The 18,681-nt window shown below is 35.4% G+C and overlaps 1 protein-coding gene across 1 annotated transcript in view; it reads left to right on the plus strand.

Moving 5' to 3' along the window:
* Nucleotides 1-2,005: 2,005 nt before the first annotated feature.
* LOC113055171 (succinate--CoA ligase [GDP-forming] subunit beta, mitochondrial) overlaps nucleotides 2,006-18,681 on the plus strand; it is a 77,725-nt gene continuing 61,049 nt past the window's right edge. The window contains exon 1 of the mRNA XM_026221200.1: nucleotides 2,006-2,198. Coding sequence (XP_026076985.1) covers nucleotides 2,021-2,198 — 178 coding nt within the window. The 5' untranslated portion in view covers nucleotides 2,006-2,020. The remainder of the gene's footprint in view (nucleotides 2,199-18,681) is intronic.

The raw sequence follows: 18,681 nt of genomic DNA on the forward strand, positions 1-18,681 counted from the left end.
AAAAGGATAATTGTCAACATATGTTATGTGTAGTGATGCACAAAGCAGCCATCAAGTTTTAAAAACAACCAAGCAAGAGGTTCATATCATATTTTATTCAAAACTTTTATTAATTAAACCAACAGTTTGACAATAAATCATGATAAAATTCCCCACAGTTACTATTACAGTTTCATATTTTAATTATCATTAAAACCGTGTTTGATTTCTGTGATTTGACCAACTCAGGACACATTAATACTGTCCAGCCTAAAGCACAGTTTTAAGTAACAGTAGTTACTGAAAGAGTAGTCTGAAAACATGGTGGAAAGCTGGGAGGTTTTAAAAAGTGCTAAGATTCTGCAACTCTGAAAGTTCTGACTCTTCAGAAAAGATTTGATGGCATTTTGTTTTTGTCTTCACTCCATGTTATACCTAATAAAGTAGTTTTCTTAATTGCAGTGCTGATTCACAGAGAGTTACATTCACATTCAGCCTGTGTGCAGTTTTTGTTTGGCCAAAAAAACTGACTGAATTTGCATAACCTGCTGTAAATGTTGACTGGTTGATGAAAAACAAGCTGATGTGGATTCTACACATTTAAGCAATTTGGATTAAAGTATCTAGAAGTAATATTATGGAGCAGTAGTGTTGGGCGATATGGTCATTTTTCAAATCGGCATATCGTCAGCCGGTGAGATCGACGATACATGATATTACCGAGCATGGGTGGAGCAAGAGAGAGACTTTATGTTCTTGTCATAGCATAACTATTTGGTCTTTTAAACCGTGCAGGTGCGCGAGATAGAGAGTCTGTGGATTCACCAATTATCTTAAAAATATGCTTTCAAACATACTGATAAACTAACGTCAAATATAAAAATACTGTATTTAAAACAGCTAGTTCATATATAGTTGGACGCAACTGTCATATCGCATGTCCTGTGACAAATCTGCCGCATCTGCGCATGGAAGGTGTCAGTCTAGTGTTCTGCAAAATAAGTCAACGGTGCAAATCAATAGTAGATTTAATTTAAAGACCAACAGTTTAACAATAATATTGGACTAAAACGAAATTTAATTTCGTTAATTTAAAGTATTTAAAACGGGTAAATTCATATATTTGGAGTAAAGTTGAATTGAACTGCTGCAACCGTCATACAGCGCTCCAGACCTTGGCCTCATGACAAGGCCGACGCATTGCCACAGAAACAAGAATGAGATACATTCTAACATAACTGTGACATTAAACTCAGTTAGTGATGGCTCAGTTAATATATTGCACATATATAGGCCGTTCAGATTACTTGTTAAAAGTGCAATGAAATACCTTATATCTGCAGACGATGTACGTGTGTTCATGGATTGAGACTCATTGACCGGCTATAGGCTCTAATCCTCATTTGCGTGTGCGTGTGTGTGTGTGTGTGTGTGTGTGTGTGTGTGTGTGCGCGCGCGAAATGCGGTGCTGAAGTGAAATATCTGGTCAGTGTGATAGCCGAATTATTATAATAGGCCACCCAATTAAAATATAAATAATAATAATTTTATAATTTAATATATTAAAAGGAGAATGAGCCTTATATTGTCTTGACTATCGACAGAGACATCTGCTATAGTCGATATCTCTGTCTATCGTCGATACACGATACTATCGTCTATAGGCACAACCCTATGGAGCAGATGATATATATATGATAATTTATTAATCGTTTATCATTTTGACTTAACCCTTTTATTTTTGAAGTCTGTAATTTGAGGTTTACCATTTTAAGAAACTTTTTAAAGCTTTATTTGAACATTTCGTACACTCTATTAGATAAACTGTTGTCGGTCATGTTGTCATTTAAAATCTTGACATCGGTGGTTATATTAATGTTTTAGTGTTTATGCATCAAAAAGTAATTTTATGTATTGTTTGTTGTTTTGAAATACAAAACACAATTTATGTGTCAGTACTTTTTGAACATTTCCAGCACATTTTAACAAAACCGTAATAATAATAACCATGCTAATTTAGGTCACTATTTCGTGATGAGAAATGACATCCCTTCTGTTTATGTCTTTGTGTTTTCAGTTAGTTAGGGTAAGTCCCAGAAGATGGCTGAACCTGCAAGAGTACCAGAGCAAGAAGCTGATGCAGGACAGCGGCGTGACCGTACAGCGCTTCTTTGTGGCTGACACTGCCTCTGAAGCCCTGGAGGCCGCCAAGAGACTCAGTAAGTGTCTTTCTCATTCTAAACTACTCACTATTTTAGTTCAGCTTTTTTTGAAGTCTCTAATAGCTTCCAGTTAACAATATGATTACATGAATAACACTTCATTGATAACATGCTTATGAGATTGTTTATTTATTAACTCGATTGGTGCTTGTATGCCGAGATCTGGCCTCCCACACAGTGAGCTGGGGAATGTGGGATTAGCCAATGAGAACGAAGAACACAAATTGCATTGATGTTTTTGCTTTTTATTCTGGTGGACATGCCTTCAAGGGTCAACAGTTCTGAAGATCTTTTCTTATTTCTTCTGCTTTTCTTCTGTTTACATGTTTTATTGCTCCCTCGCTGTTTTATCCATGCATGCTTATTCTTGTTTTCCTTTCATGCCTTTTTATTTATTTCTAAGCATGTGAGCTTCTGTTTCTGAGACAAGCACCATTTATATGTGGCTTTATTAGTTATGGCTGTGATGTACAGGTGCAGTCCGGGCTAAATCCAAGAGGTGGATTAATGTCTGTTAGTGCTGGTTTTCTAAACCTCATATGGTTTCATGTATAAGAGACTATGGTTGCTTTTCAGAGGCTCACAGCTGTAATCTTATTTTTTTCTTATCTCATTGTACACAAAAGGCTTTAGCATTCAATTTCGCTACCTTTTCCATTTTCTTCAGCATTCTATTTTCTTCAGCCCTTACCATGACTAAAAATATTTTATTTCAAATGGGGTTTGTTGTTCAAAGGAGTTTGGTTTTTACAGCCCAGGTGCTGTTTCTGGTCAAATGTTGATGGTGAGACAATGACATCTTTTTCTGACTTAATTTGGAACATATTTCGAGATGGCATTTCCAGTCCAGCACATTGAGTGTTTCAGTCTGGTTCCTGTGGGATAGGGCAGGGCCCGGGCGCTGGCAATATGTACGAGGCGACCAAGCAAGACGTGAAGGTTTTCTGAGACTGCGATATTGCAGTGAGCTGTTCTCCCCAGTGCAGAGATGCCACTCCACAGTTGGGCACAGTTACCCATGCGGCAATTCAGTTGACAGCTCAATTCGAAGCTCTACGGTTTAGTGCTCCTCAACCACAGCAAACAATGCTTTTGAAAGCAATGTTTTTTTATTTTTTTTTATTTTCTTGCAATACGGCAAAGTATTGAAAAAATACAGCTGCACTAGGCATGTGACAGTATCAAATATTCATGATGTGATTAATTGCTAATGCTTTTATCATGGTATATGTTACTATCATGGTATTGAAATTTAGTTCCAAACAAAGTGTTGTCATAATAAAGTATAATGGGTTTGATATTTTTTTCTCATAACATAAAATAAACTGAACATTTAAATACAATACAGCAGTCCAAATTAAAGTACTAAAGAATTATGAAGACCAATAGGTAACACCTTACAATGAGATCTCATTAGTTAAACCTTAGTTAATGCATTAACATGAACAATGAGCAATAGCTACATTTGATACAGAAGTTAAGCTTTGTTAAAAAATACAACTGTTATTTCAAGTTAGCTCGAGTTCATTAAATAACAGTAGCAACTCTTGATTCAACTATGTTTTATTAAATATTGAAATGAACAAAGATGAATGAATATTTAGAAGTATTTTGCATTGGCAGTTTATGTTAACTAATGAATTAAGTAATGTTGGCTAATGGAACCCTAATGTAAAGTGTGACTTAACAATAAAGAATAAAAACATTTTCAAACAATATCTTGTGCATGTTGTAGTCCAGATTAAAATGTAAAAAAAGTTTGAAAATAAATAGCCTATGTCAAAATATTTCTGTATTGGCACTGTGATGAGCACCATAGCGAATACACAAATCTCAATGGCTGTTTAAATTATTTAAATACATTTCAGAAAGCAGCTCTGTGCAGCTGCTTTTTTTATGGGGTTTCCAGGGTAACGGCTGCATTTCTGCTGTTCACCGCCACCTGCTGTCAGAGAGTGAATGTGCTCTTTCATTCAGCGAATCACACGCTTCTCATCTGTGCTTTGTTTACATAAGAGCATGCTGTGTTGTGCATTGTGACCAGTTGATGGGGAAAGTATTCTTCAAATGCATTAAAAAAAATCTGAATAATTTGTATTAATTATTCACAGTATTTTGAAGTGCCCACAATAACGATATTGTGCATGTTCATTATCGTGATATATCGCATTGCCGAATACCGGCACATGTCTAAGCTGCGCCTTCTGTTTTTGCATGTTTGTTGTTAACTTTATTATTATTATTATTATTATTATTAGTCTTTTTATAAGTGAGTTACTTATTATCTTACTATACCTTTATTACGGTAAAGTTATTTTATTTTATTTATATACATTTTTGATCTAAAGTGCCAATGCAATGCAAGAATCAATCAATGCAGGAAAAGAATGATTACAATATTGTTATGTAATGTCATGCACTGTGCTAATTTGGTAGTATGTATATGCTATTATAGAACAGTTTACTTTTAGTTTGGTTTAGTAATTTTATTTTATTTTTATTTTTTTAAGAATTTTGTTGACCTTCCATCAATTCTTAGTACAGTATATGTGTATATAGATATTTAATAACTTTCCATGTTACACATTTAAGTTGTTATTCATTTAAAAAATGACTACTACAGTCACCATTCACATTGATTGTATAGAAAAGAGCAGCCTGATCACTCTGCTAATAATCTCCATTTGTGTTCCACATAAGAAAGGAAGTCTGCTTTCAGAAGACATTAGGGTGAGAAAATAATGATTGCACTTTCAAATTTTAGGCAAACTATCCCTTAAAGATAGAAGGAAGAATTCCTTATACTAACATCTTTGGAAGAAAGATGGAATACTGTTTCATCCAAGAGACAGTATGAAACTGTGAAGGGAGTGGTGCGTTTCTTTGTTGACATTTGTTGGCTGACTGCAAGCCGTGGCGCTAATGATCCCACACCTGTCCCTTGTTGCAGTTGGGCCTGTGTTTGACATGGAGGCAGGGGGGGCGGTCCATTTTAAACAACCCCCTGTGCCGTTAAGTAATCTGACTGTCAAAGAGACAAGTCTGATGCTACCTTCATCAGTCACCAACCACCATTCGATTATGCAGCTCTGCTTGCTGCCAAAACACACACGTGTGCACATCAACACAACACACACACTCACACACAAAAGAACAACAAGAGAGAAGATGAAAGATACAGGAGGGGAAGATAGAGAGAGACTGAGAGCGGGGTCACACAGCATAGCTAAAATATGCTACCGCTGACTTCTGATTGGACGATAAGTTGGGAACTTTTGCCACCGAACTGAGACTGAGGTGCAATAAATCAAAGTGAGAATGGTTGCATAGCTACCGTAGAAAGACTCTCTCAGACTATCTTCACCGTGTTCTTGTCCTATTTAAGAGAGAGAGAGAGAGAGATCTACCCAAGATTGAAAGGATAGGGAATTGGAGAGGTTCCTCATTTTTGTCTGGAAAACGGGTGGATTTCAACACCTGTAATCAAATGTGAATACATCTCAGAGAGAAGCCTTTTTTCATACATGTAGGTTAAAACAAACACACAGAATGATGCGGGTTCCAGTATAAACCCTGTTCCCAGAACACCGTCCTCTGACATGAAAGGAAAATAAATGTTAATCATTACTTTTGCCGCCTTTCCATCTTGGTACTCGCAAACAGATATTTCTCAGCCAATGAGAACGCTGAATCACACTGGCCTGTTTTGTTTCTGCCGCCGGTCATGTTGACAGATGCATCTGCTGGGTAAACGTTGATGGATTTGTCTCCTAGAATGTTCCAGAATGGTTTTTCTCACTGTCTGTATCATTCAGACCCAAGTAGAAGCGTAGTTAGAGAAATATTTAACCTTTTCTTTGCCACCAGATCCAGGCAAACATGTTCCACATTTACCTTTCTTGTACTAACTTTTCTTTGCTCACTGATTAATTCAGAAATTAGAATCTATTTTAAATGATGTCAGACCGACAATTAACAGGAGAGGGATGTATTAATATATTTCACAGAGGTATGAATATTCAAAGTAAACAGCAATGGTTTATGCATGGCAGTCAAATCTCATGTGTCCTTATTAGAGAGGCAGCAACTTTCATGCAGTATGCTGAATTAACCTGCCATTCAACAAACCTGAGAAGAGAGGCAGAAGTATATGGCACAATGCAGAGTGGTTTACATAATATAGTTTGACTTTTGATCATAGCCTTAATGGAAAATTTGATGAAGGTGACATAAGTTACTGTCTAGCTACTCACAGAGTTGAGATGCAAGAGTCTTGCTGCTGATTGTATTTCCTTAACAGCTTTTCACATCATCTGGATTAAGGCTGTTATCCATCAAGACCACTGCTCTTGATCTTAGTGGGGAATAGTTAACAAGGTAGCCGTTTTTGAAAAACAAAAGCTCAAGGTTGTTACACGGTGACCCATTTTCTATGTTCACAGCTTTTTATGCAGACATGAGGTTTTTAAAATGTCCCTCATAATTGTGGATAAATGCTTTTACTGGAGTTTCATAGTGTGTAATTAATTCACAGTGTTAAATATGATTTGCTCTTTATTATTTAATGAATTATTGTAAATTGTCAGTAATTTTTAATTGCAATCAGTCGTGTCCGGTTGTGGTGAGATCGGCAGCTTTGGCTCTTAGAGGGCCCCGGAGCATCGATGTGTTCACACTTCTTTTCTCCAGGCTCTTCATCAGTGGCATCACACCATATGTCTCTCCGCCGACCCATTACTCTGCTACATATGGGCCATCTGCTGAGTCTTCCCTCGCTCCGAAAGCCTCCTCACTCATGGCTTGTGTTGACTAGAAACTAACTAGTATCCCATAATGTGATATGTCTGCATATTTAGGGTGCATATAATAACTCTTTGCATCTTTGTGTGTGTGTGTGTTGTGGTGCAATGAAAAGAAAAATAACATTTAAATAAATATCTCCTTGTGCTTGAATGAATGTAATGGAAATGCACAAAACATGCATTCTCTTACAAATTTTAGAGGACTTGGAAATTTGGGAATGCTTTTAGGTCGATACTAAAAATCCAATATTTATTTTGATGTTATGGCTGATGAGCAATAAAGGGGCAATATGAAAATTCTGTACTATTTCGTAAAAAGGAAAGAAAAAAGGAAAAGTAATACGTTTGTGTGTGTGTGTGTGTGTGAGAGAGAGAGAGAGGTTTTATTTTATTAACCATAATATCTTTTTATTATTGTTATTTTTTTTCTCATTCTGTCATTCACTTAGATTGGCTGTCTCCGTTGGTTGGCTGGCCGTGTTGCTTTCTCTGATCTGAGATAAAAGAGATTTGTAGAGATTTTTTCCCCTTTAAAAAAAAAAGGTTCAGTGTTAATGGCGTCCAGTGCTTGCATGTCACCTGTCGAATAACAGCAACATGGCTAGATTAGTGTACCACTATCTATCTATTTATCTATATATCTATCTATCTATCTATCTATCTATCTATCTATCCACATATATATATATATATATATATATATATATATATATATATATATATATATATATATATATATTAGGGGTGTAACGATACGCGTATTCGTATTGAACCGTTCGGTACGACGCTTTCGGTTCGGTACGCGGTACGCATTATGTATACCGAACGGTTCGTTGGAGTAATTAATTATATTTGAAAAAAAAAAAAAAAGAGAGAGAAAGAAATATAATGATATGCGTTCAACAAGGTAGCCCAATAACCCAAACAACGTAACAGGCAACGCCCCTGACACTCCCGAAGAAGAAAAAAACACCATCTTATATGTTTATGTTAGGCTACTCAGCAGGCGCTCGCTCACTCAGTACGCGCTGAAGGCTCGTTGCAAAATAGCCAATGCGTTTAACAGACTAGAAATGAGAAGATCCCCCAATAACCAACAGGTCTGGTGTTTGGGTGCACTTTGGATTCCCTTTAAGCTATAATGGTGATGGCAAGAGAGTGGTGGATAAAAAAACAACGGTATGTCGCATCTGCAACATGACAGGGTACACCAGCGGGAATACAAAAAAAAAAAAAAAAAAAAAACCAGCGGGAATATCTGGGATATATGCGTCAGTACTATCTGGGAAAAGACGAAAAAAAGGAGAAACATGCACGCAGCAAACTATCCCTGCAGCATTTAGACACTATAGCTTACAGGGAATCCAACCCAAACACCAGACCTGTTGGTTATTTTAGGATCTTATATTTCTGGTCTGTTAAATGCATTAGACATTTTGCAACGAGCCTTCAGCGCGTGCTGAGTGAGCGAGCGCCTTAGGGGCCGTTCACATATCGCTCCTAAAAACGCGTGGAAAACGCTAAGCACGTCTTTCTCCTCCTTTCCAAAGCGCTCGGGCAGAAGCGCTCATGAGGCGTCTGTCTTTGCTAAGCAACAATGACGTGCTCTCTCCATGAGACGCGGAAATTTCAGCGAAGGATAAATGGATTTGCAGCTCTAAAAATCGCTTGCAGTAGCTCTGCTACTAAATTTATTTCAAAATTGCAATCCATATACAACTACGATCAGCTGTTCCTTCATCTTGGCTGAGCTCTCAACCTTGTTACGGGAAAGGATGAAGCTGATTGGTTGGTTCTTGTCACATGACCCGCGGTGCGCTTGCGGCATTCTGAAAAGTTGAGATGTTTTTACATTTTGCTGTATCTAAAACGTATCGAACCGAACCGAACCGAACCGTGACATCAGTGTATCGTATCGAACCGAACCGTGAATTTTGTGAACCGTTACACCCCTAATATATATATATATATATATATATATTATTTATATATATATATATATATATATATATATATATATTATTTATATATATATATATATATATATATATATATATATATATATATATATATATATATATATATATTTATATATATATATATATATATATATATATATATATTGCACCATTTTATATACAAAATACAAATAAATAACCCCATAAACTTTAACACTCACTGACTAATGGAAATTTTGGGTCTCAAAGAAAAGAATAAAAGTCTTCCCATAATACAGAAAGCTCCCCATTTATGGCTCATAAAGAATCGTAATTGAAGAAATGATTTGTGCAGTGGTTGTTAGGAATGCCTTTCAAATGATTGTACAATATACACACTAAGGGAATACAAGCTGCATTTGAAGGCACTCACAAATCAAAATGTAATTTTGGTTTGTTGACGGCTCGGCTGCGTTTATATTACACATGGCACATTATCATACCTCAAGCCTTCAGACCTCACAGCACTGCCAGCATTCTACAAGCAGAAGGTGCGACACCATTATTTTGCTGATGTGGACTCTAAATTGCATGTTTTATTAGAGGTGTTCCATGGTCTATTGAGCACCAAATTTAGAAGAAGGAACACAACTTTTTTTTGTTCCCTTTCTGTACTGATTTTATATGGTAGGTTTTATTTTTCTTTTGTTTGTTTTTTCTGGATGCTGAAGTAAAATGTTCTTTTAAGTATTTAGAAAATTACATTATTGCTGCTTATTATGGGTAAGATAATGGGTAACTGCTGTGAAAAGAGAAATTAATAAGTGTGATGATAGAGCAAATTAGACCTTTTTTGACAAAACATACTTTAATGAACTTTTAATGAAAAATGAAACTTATAACTTTTTTTTCTGTGTGAAAACACGAATACTAGACAACTACAGTCTAAAAAAAAGAAAGAAAAAGAGTTCATGTGAAAATTTTCTTTTCACATTTATTGTGAAAAGTGCCAAACAACTGATAATTTGAAAAGTTGCGATTTTACCATGGGTGCAGCAGGCGAAATAATATTACGCAGCGCCTGAAAATAGGCTACCATTGGAGGTTAACTGTGGACTATTTTCAGGCACTTCGTAATATCATTGTGCTTGCTGCACCTGTGGTAAAACAGCAAAGTTCCTTGATTATTACGCTGGAATGAGAGTAAAGTTCCTAGCCATATCAGTCTAGAAACTCGCAAATTTTCATTTTCCGTCGGTCTAAGTACACGTTGTAACTGCAGAAGAGTCAAGTTTTAAATAGGAAAAATATAAAAACTCTTTGGTAATTTTTGAGCGAGATGCTAATAGTCTAATCAAATTCAATTATATATGCTAAGGTAAGCTAAAAGTTCTACCGCCAACGGTAAAACTCAACTGTTTAACTCGAGGGGAGTTGGAAAATGAGCATATTTTCAAAAATTATGGAGTGTTCCTTTGAGGTTTTTACATGGGTCTATAACTTGACAGGGGACAAATCTTTAATATACACATTTTTTTTTATATGTAATCAAATGCAATGAATATAGAATAACAACCTTTTTTTTTTTTTTTGAAAAGATTGAACCCCCCTGGCTTTTCAACCAGCAACCAACTAGCTGACTAGTGAACTTTTGTTTTTTTCTCTTTTTCTTTTGCTTTGTTTGTTTGTTTGTTTGTTTGTTTTTTTTTTTGCATGTTTTTTTTTTTTTTTGGCATGTTTTAATTAGCATCCTGTGCTTTAGCTGTTAGTTTGCACAGTGAGGAAATGTTTTAATTAGCATGCTAATTAGCGCCGCCACCTAAAATATCAAAATCAAAAGAAAAAAAATCTACATCTATCCAGTTGCTGGATGACTAGTAAGCCATTGTGACCCATCTTTACTTGCTAGCCTTCCAAATTACCCTTAATGTAGCACTGAACACTAAATTATCTCCCTTTGTTTAGACCGGGTGTTCCTCGTCCACTCAGTTACTTGCCAACATCTCCTGCTATGTGCCCATTAAATCTGAGCCGTAGCTCTGCTCTTCCCAAGGAACTCAAGAGAGATCGGGAACAACACAGCGATGTTGATTGACGTGGACATGGATGTTGACAGCTTGCGGAGTGTTCCAGAGAGTGAAATAAAGCAGTGAGCCAGCCGGAGGTCAGATACCACAGCCGGATTTACACACTCGCTCGGGCTCAATCACAACCGGCCTGCCTCGGAGGCAAGGCGGCATTTTCTTGCTCTCTCTACTTCTCCTCTGTTTGATATTGTGCTGGGACAATGAATCAGAAAGGATAATGAAAGCCTCTCAGCTTCCCTGAGGAAACTTTCCTCACTTAATTACTTCAGCCTCCTCTGGTGAGCTTGAAAAATGGTTTTTGGGAGCCAGCGCAATCTCTCTTGGATTAATCCTTCACAAAATTGATGTTTACCAAACAAGCAAACCGAATATAACCAATCTGTATCTTGTTAGCTCTTGTGAAACGGACAGTTGATCATCTGTGGAATGAACTCAAAATGTTAAATTTGAGGCGAGGCATGTCAAAGATTTCGTAAACAAAGTTTCAGTGCTTAAATTAGTTTGGCTGGTGTTTATGTAGTGTACTAACAACTAATTAGGCCTCCGTTTGATTGTCTAGACATGAAAAATCACCTAAGCTTTGGAGGTAACTACTTTGTAAGTAACATGTCAGTCAGCTAAAGTGATATGAGTGAATATGAGCTTCAGCAATGTTGCTAACATTTAGACTACTCAGCGGTATCATTCTATGAAGTTGTATTGCTGCACAAGTTCCCAGAATGCATCAGGACTGACAGGATTTCAGCACACAATGCTGTCATACAGGAAAGATAAGTGGTGCGTGGAATGTTCATTACCTACCTGGGACGAGACGGCTGTAAAAAGAGAGATGAATGAAAAGTACGAAAAATGCTTACAGATGTAGTCTAAATGGCTAAATATAGATTTTTTTAGAGCTTGTAGGAGATTCGCAGTTCTGTGCTTGCTGGATTCACGTAGAACGATGGACTTGATTGTGTTTTGTAAAAGGGGGAATTTTAAAATGTCTTTTAAATTTAAGTAATGAGTCCGAGTACTGACTTCTGTCTCTTCTGAAACTTTTAAGTTCTTGTCATCTGAAGTATTCATTATAGTGCTTGCAAAGCAGCACTGCATTGATATTTACCCAATTCTACGTTGTTTCCCCCCAATGAAACCTGAATTTTTGTTTGTCAACTTTTTAAATGTGCTATGTAGTACTGTGCTTTTAAATGTTCACTTTAGCAGTCCTTCCCCCGATACTAACTGCAATGACTAGTTAGTAGCATGCCATAGTGAAAATGAAAAATTATTTCATTAATATCTCACCCTCATGTCGTTCCACACCCTTAAGACCTTCGTTCATCTTTGGAACACAAATTAAGATATTTTAGATGAAATCTGAGAGCTTTCTGTACTTGCACAAAACATCTGAAAAGTTTAAGACCCTGAAAGGCAGTAAAATGGTTTAATAGTCCATGTGACATCATTGGTTCAACCTTTATTTTATTAAGCCGTGATAATACATTTTTGTGCGCAAAGAAAACTAAAATAAGGACTTTAATCAACAATTTATTAATTATTTTAGTTTTCTTTGTGCACATAGTGTTCTAATAGCTTCATGATATTACAAATGAACCACTGATGTCACATGGACTATTTTAAAGATGTCCTTACTACCTTTTTGGGGCTTAAACATGTTAGTTGCGTTGCTGTCTATGCTTAGTTCTAAAGGGTTTGGAACGACATGAAGGTAAGTACTTAATAACAGAATTTTTATTTTTAGTTTAACTTAATCTCTCACTGTCTTATTGCTAGATTGTTGTTGTTTTTTTCTGCTGAACTAATGTTTTCTATTATCGCTCATTTATTTAAGCCTTTACCATGCAAAAGTGGTGCTGTGTTGTTAATTTGTGCACAGACATCTGACACATGCTAGGTCTTTAAAGCCTCAAAACCTAAGATTACTAAAACTTCCTTAGCTGCCTTCATTGGAAATATGAAAATTTTCCTTCAGGAAAATTATCTTTAGTATGCTGTATTTTGAAAGCATTTGAATTCTTACTGCAGCACAAAAGCACAACAATATGGGAAAAAAAGAAGAAATTTTGCTTTCCTAAATTTGCATACACTATAAAATGTGCGGTATTTTTATTATTTTATGTGTATTCAAATTACTTTATGTAACTGCAAATTAAGGATCCATTTATGTGGGATGATAACAAGACAAAACATACATTAGTACACAGCATTCTTATACTTGTGTTTTTGCACTGTGCGGCTTTCTGTAATGTGAGAAATCTTGTGAGATTTTGAATACACTCGAGAGACTCCAGGTAACCTAGTTGCCCTCTCCTCAACCTGTACAGGTGGTGTGCGAGGTCTTGTGGCGAAACTCTGGCTGCTTCTTTGCTTTACTGCATTCGGCAGCATCCTACTGGAGGTGGGAGATCATTATAAAGGATTGTTATGAGGAGCAGGTGGATGACTTTAACAAGAGCTCAGCTGCCAGTGATGTGGTGACAGCTGGAGTTGAAATAACACAGGAAACTTGAGACAGAAGAATTGCCCCTCTCTTATCAACCTCTGTTCTGTTTTCAAGCAGACAGGCATCATTAGACAGGAGTTAGAGCCAAATTATTGTTCCGCTCGGACTTGTTCCTGTGCAGGCAGGAGCAGACGCTGATGTCTAGAGGTGGAAAAACACCGCACCACGACGGCTTTACAGGTCAAGCACTCGAGTCTGAGCTGTGCTCTGCTTATCATCAAATAATAAATTAGTTGGATTTAGGACAGAAAGAGACAGTGTTTATACATTATATGTCTGGTGCACCTTCAGTACGGATGTAAAGCCATTTTTCAGAAAGATTTTATATCATATTTTTTCAGTAAAATGTAATCCAGTAATCTTTTTTTTTTCTTTTTTTTAATACAGTGTATTATCAAATGTGTGTAATATTAGACTTATATAATTAATCACAGATAACCTTATGTGATGTATTAAGGCACATGATGTAATGTGTGTGTGTGTGTGTGTGTGTGTGTGTGTGTGTGTGTGTGCGTGTATATAACCTTAAAATCTACAAAATCCCAATCCGGTCTGAATCATTATATTAAATCATAAATGTCCGATGTCAAATATTGTAACTCGAATGTTATGTAGAAAACGAATCCAGTCCGAATAGTGCTATTGATGTTTTTTGATGTTGGTTACTCCTGAGCAAATAATGATGTTTTCCATTGCATGACTGAAAATAATGCAATAATTAGCTATAATCACAGTGACTGTAATGCACACAGAAGTACACCTCTAACCCCGTTATCATAGGACGTTTCATTTACTAATATTTGCCCTATAGCAAAACATTATCTTGAATAAACATTACTTCAGTCCTTCTGTTTAGACCCATTTTACGGCCTTAAACACACATGAGGGATCTTGTCTTCCCTGTGTTTTCTCGGTTTCCCCTGAACCCCGCTCCTCACCCCATTACCGCAGCCCCATTGCTCTCGCTGAATATCAAACAACAGGACACCTCTGTGTCTCTTACCCTGCAGTCATGTCCACAGCCAGAGAGACATTAGGGATTTAGAAAATAAGAAACAGTGAAGCTGAAGCAGCAACCCAGCGCTGAGCTACTAACTGCTGTCATTGTTACACAGTAAGTTTAGAGTTCATTTGAACTAATGAGGAACTGCGAGGTCTGTATTTCTGCAATTACTTCTGATGCCATATGAACTGTACAAACATATTTTCTTCTGCAAGTTTTTTTCTTACACGAGATAGGCTAAAGAGTATGTTAGGGCTATAAAATATTAGCTTTCACTTCAGTAGGCAGTAGTTTTTTTATTTTAAACTCTTGCTCATGGGCAATTTTTTTTATTTTTGCCCTCATTTAAAATTATGAAATGACAGTAATGAAAATTATACCCTAATAAGGCGTGTGTTCATTAAGCATTCAGTTCAGTTCATCAAACAGTGTTCTGAACAAACACCATGTTGGATGTTTTGCTTGTGAAGTCAACCTTTGTTAACTTGGCACGCTTACAGATGATGCTAGCTTTCAAGAAAATGGATTTCCATGTCATTAGATGTCTGACGCAATGACACATTAGTAATTTATTATACAAGATAACGTCATGAAATATTTAATGAAATATGTTTTAATAAAATATTGAATTGGATATAGACTATGTATGGATCTGTTAATGTCACAAGGAATCTGTGGGTCTTTGAAAAGCATTAAACTGTCTTTATTTTATAAAATATCTTAAATCTAGCTGTGTTGTATATATGAGTGAGATGAGATATTCAAGCGTTGTATATAAACACTGAAACTGAAACTAAAAATATATATTTTATAGACATTTCTCATTTTAATTTAGTTAAACTTGATGTACTAAAATAACTTAAACTAAAACTGAAATAAAATGAATAAAAAGCTACAAATACACACATAAAAAACAACATTAAATACATATTAAAACGCACACTTTATATATATATATATATATATATATATATATATATATATATATATATATATATATATATATATATATATATATATATATATATATATAAAACTACTAAATATTACAAAATGAAAATGTAAAATAATTGTATAAAACTGATTCTAAATGTTAATTGCAAAACCTGATACTAAAATAACATGAACACGACAAGGCAATTACATTGTGTTTCCCTGATTAACCCCACTAATTAATTAATTGCCATTTAATTGTATTGTATTAAATATTGTTCAGTAAATAATAACAGATTTCAAATAAGGTCTTACTTATGCTAAGCATGCAGCTATCATAAAAATGCTTCCACTGTGGTCATTGTCAACAATAAATAAACAAAAAGTAGTGTTTTAATATCTCTGTTTTAATGTTCCTATATTTTTTCCCCTATAGTTCTTATGTTTTTTTTTTATGTTCAAACATGAGAATGCCATTGCAATTCAGAATACTTTGCCAATTATGTCTTATTTTTGCAAAGTTTGAGTATATACCAACCTACAGTACCTAAAAATATTTTGTAGTATTTGTGTTTATCCCTTGGTTCGTCTCTGCCTCAGACACACAGCCCACAGAACATTCTCAGACCATTTGATATATATTGTACTGTACACAATACAATATTGTTGAGACACACACACACACAAAAAGTCTGTTGATCTTGAGAAGACAGTGTAGATCTTGAACCTGGAGCTCCAGGCTGTTCCTGGAGAGAAAATGTCTGAATTAACTTCATATATTATCTTAAGATGTAACTTCTGTGTAGCTTCAGGTTAAACAAACAAAAAGGCAGTTTTCTTTCTTGAAGGCATTTGAAGTGTCACTTTAGTGATGGCTGAATGGAATTGTCAGCATGATTGTGTTGAACTGTAAGGCGTTACAAAGTTAGGGTAAAAAAATGTGCATGATGTATAAACTCATTTTAAAATGATAAAGCCACAGGCCATGTACTCCCTCCACTTGTTAATTTGCTCGTCGCATCATTAATCTGTGAGAAATAAGTGGATGCTGTGAATTAAAGTGCACCATTTGGCATGAGCATTACTCCTGCACTTGCTAAATAGAGATAATTGACATGAAGTGATGGATTGCACGTAATGTACTGGAGATCCTGGATACCATCCAGTGCTTTATTTGATAATGATAATATACATGTATATATTTCTAGAAACTGTTGAGCATATTACAGACATTAAGTTCTTTACTTGCAATTGTAATTGCTTCAAAAAAAGCATCTGCTAAATGACTAAATGTAATAAAGGTACTTACGTTCAAAAGTTTGAGTTCAGTACAAATTATGTTATTATTTATATTATTATTGTTTTTTTTTAATAATTAATACATACTTTTACTATAAATGAATACTTAAAAAATTTCAATAAAGGAATTTATAATTCTACTAGTTGAAATTTTATTTTTTATTAATAATCTTTTGGGGGGCTAAGGAATCCTGACAAAATATGAATTCTGCCAAAATATTAAGCAGCACAACTGGTTTTAACATTGATAAAATGTATTTATTTTTTATTTTATTATTGTTATAATTTTTTAGTTTTTTAGCACTAATTCAGCATGATTTATAAGAGTCTTATTTCATAAGCATTATAAATGGTACTGACCCCAAAGCTTCAAATGGCAGTGTAGCTTTAATTATATTAAACAAATTTAATTAAGTAAAAACAAATATTTGTTTAGTATATTACAGTGTTTCCACTGTACTATTCTCACAAAATGTGTGTATATTTAACTGTGTTGTAATGGAGGCAACTTTAATGAGCTAGTTTAGCTCAAGTCTTCTCACAAAAACCCATTAAAACCTATTAACCCTCTGAAGTCGATTAACGCGTATACACGTTATGAGGCATTTTCTCCTGATAACCCCAAAAAGAACTTAAATTACACTTTCAGTTTTAATCGTACAGATAAGAGCAATACATCAATCGAATCGGCAAAGGGTCTACTTTTTTGTATACAGACATAATAACAACAAAACTTTGTGCACTTATAAAATAAAGATAACCAATGTTCTTTAATGTGTTTTAATGCCTTATTCAAGTGATTTAACATTTTTAGTTTTTCACTAACGACGCGTATTTTTTTCACGCATTTTTTCTCAAAAACACTATCATGTACATACATGCAGCTAACAAATTATTATAGCCCAGTTTGTGCTGATTACTGTGAGATTAGACTTTAGCCATGTAGATGTGTATAAGAAACTAAAAAAGCACAAATGTCAGGGCATGACAAAACTTCTCCAGGCCACAAAAATACCCTGAGACTCCAGAGGGTTAAATTATGTGAAATGGCTGAGATGAACCTTTCTGTTAAAACACATCTGTTGTTCACACAAACAACAGTTTGTTTGTATGTGTGTGTGAGTGTGTGTGTTTGAATATTGCTGCAATCCACATTCCACTTCCAAAAGAGCTTATCTAGTTAACAGCTTAGCCTAGTAGCTTAGCAGCTGAATTCACAGCATTCGCAGGGGTGTTAATGATTTCTCCATTTTTCTGCTAAAAATCTATTTATATGGCTGTTCATTAAGTCACATGTGCCTAAAACACAGCCAAGTGATTGTCATCTCCTTGAAAACGTTCTAATTGCATAGCATATTCTTAGCCTTGTATTGTACATGCCTGAATGGTTAATGCAAAGTTGTTCTCTCAATAGACCATAAATCCATAACTTTTCTGGTAATTAAAGTGATAGTTTACTCAAAAATGAAAACTCTGTTATAGTTTATTCAACTTCAAATCAGGTTTAGATTAACTTAAATGTGAGTACTTTTTTTTCCCAGTCCATGTGCAATATGTCTGTCATTTTTCCATCGCAGTGTCTCTCTTTCATTCACTCTGTATCTCTCTCATCTCTGGATCTCTGTAGCGCTCATCACATTCCCATGTGCTGGAGTTTCCTGTCTAACACTGTCAGATCTCTTATCGGGACAAGAGGTGTTTTGCTGAATCTTCACGGTTCATCCTCAGTTGTTTTCTTAGTCTCTCTTAGTTTAGATTAAGTGATCCAGCGGCTTCTGTATCTCTGTTTTTGCCGCTTCTGTGTTCTTATCTCTCACGGTCGCTCACATGATCAATGCTATCAGATCTGTGTGGCAGTGATAAATTATGCATGCGTTCCAGTCAATGGCTGAGTTGTGGTTTGGGTAAGAGAC

Source organism: Carassius auratus, chromosome 36, assembly GCF_003368295.1.
Source record: "Carassius auratus strain Wakin chromosome 36, ASM336829v1, whole genome shotgun sequence".
Classification (NCBI taxonomy): Eukaryota; Metazoa; Chordata; class Actinopteri; order Cypriniformes; family Cyprinidae; genus Carassius; species Carassius auratus.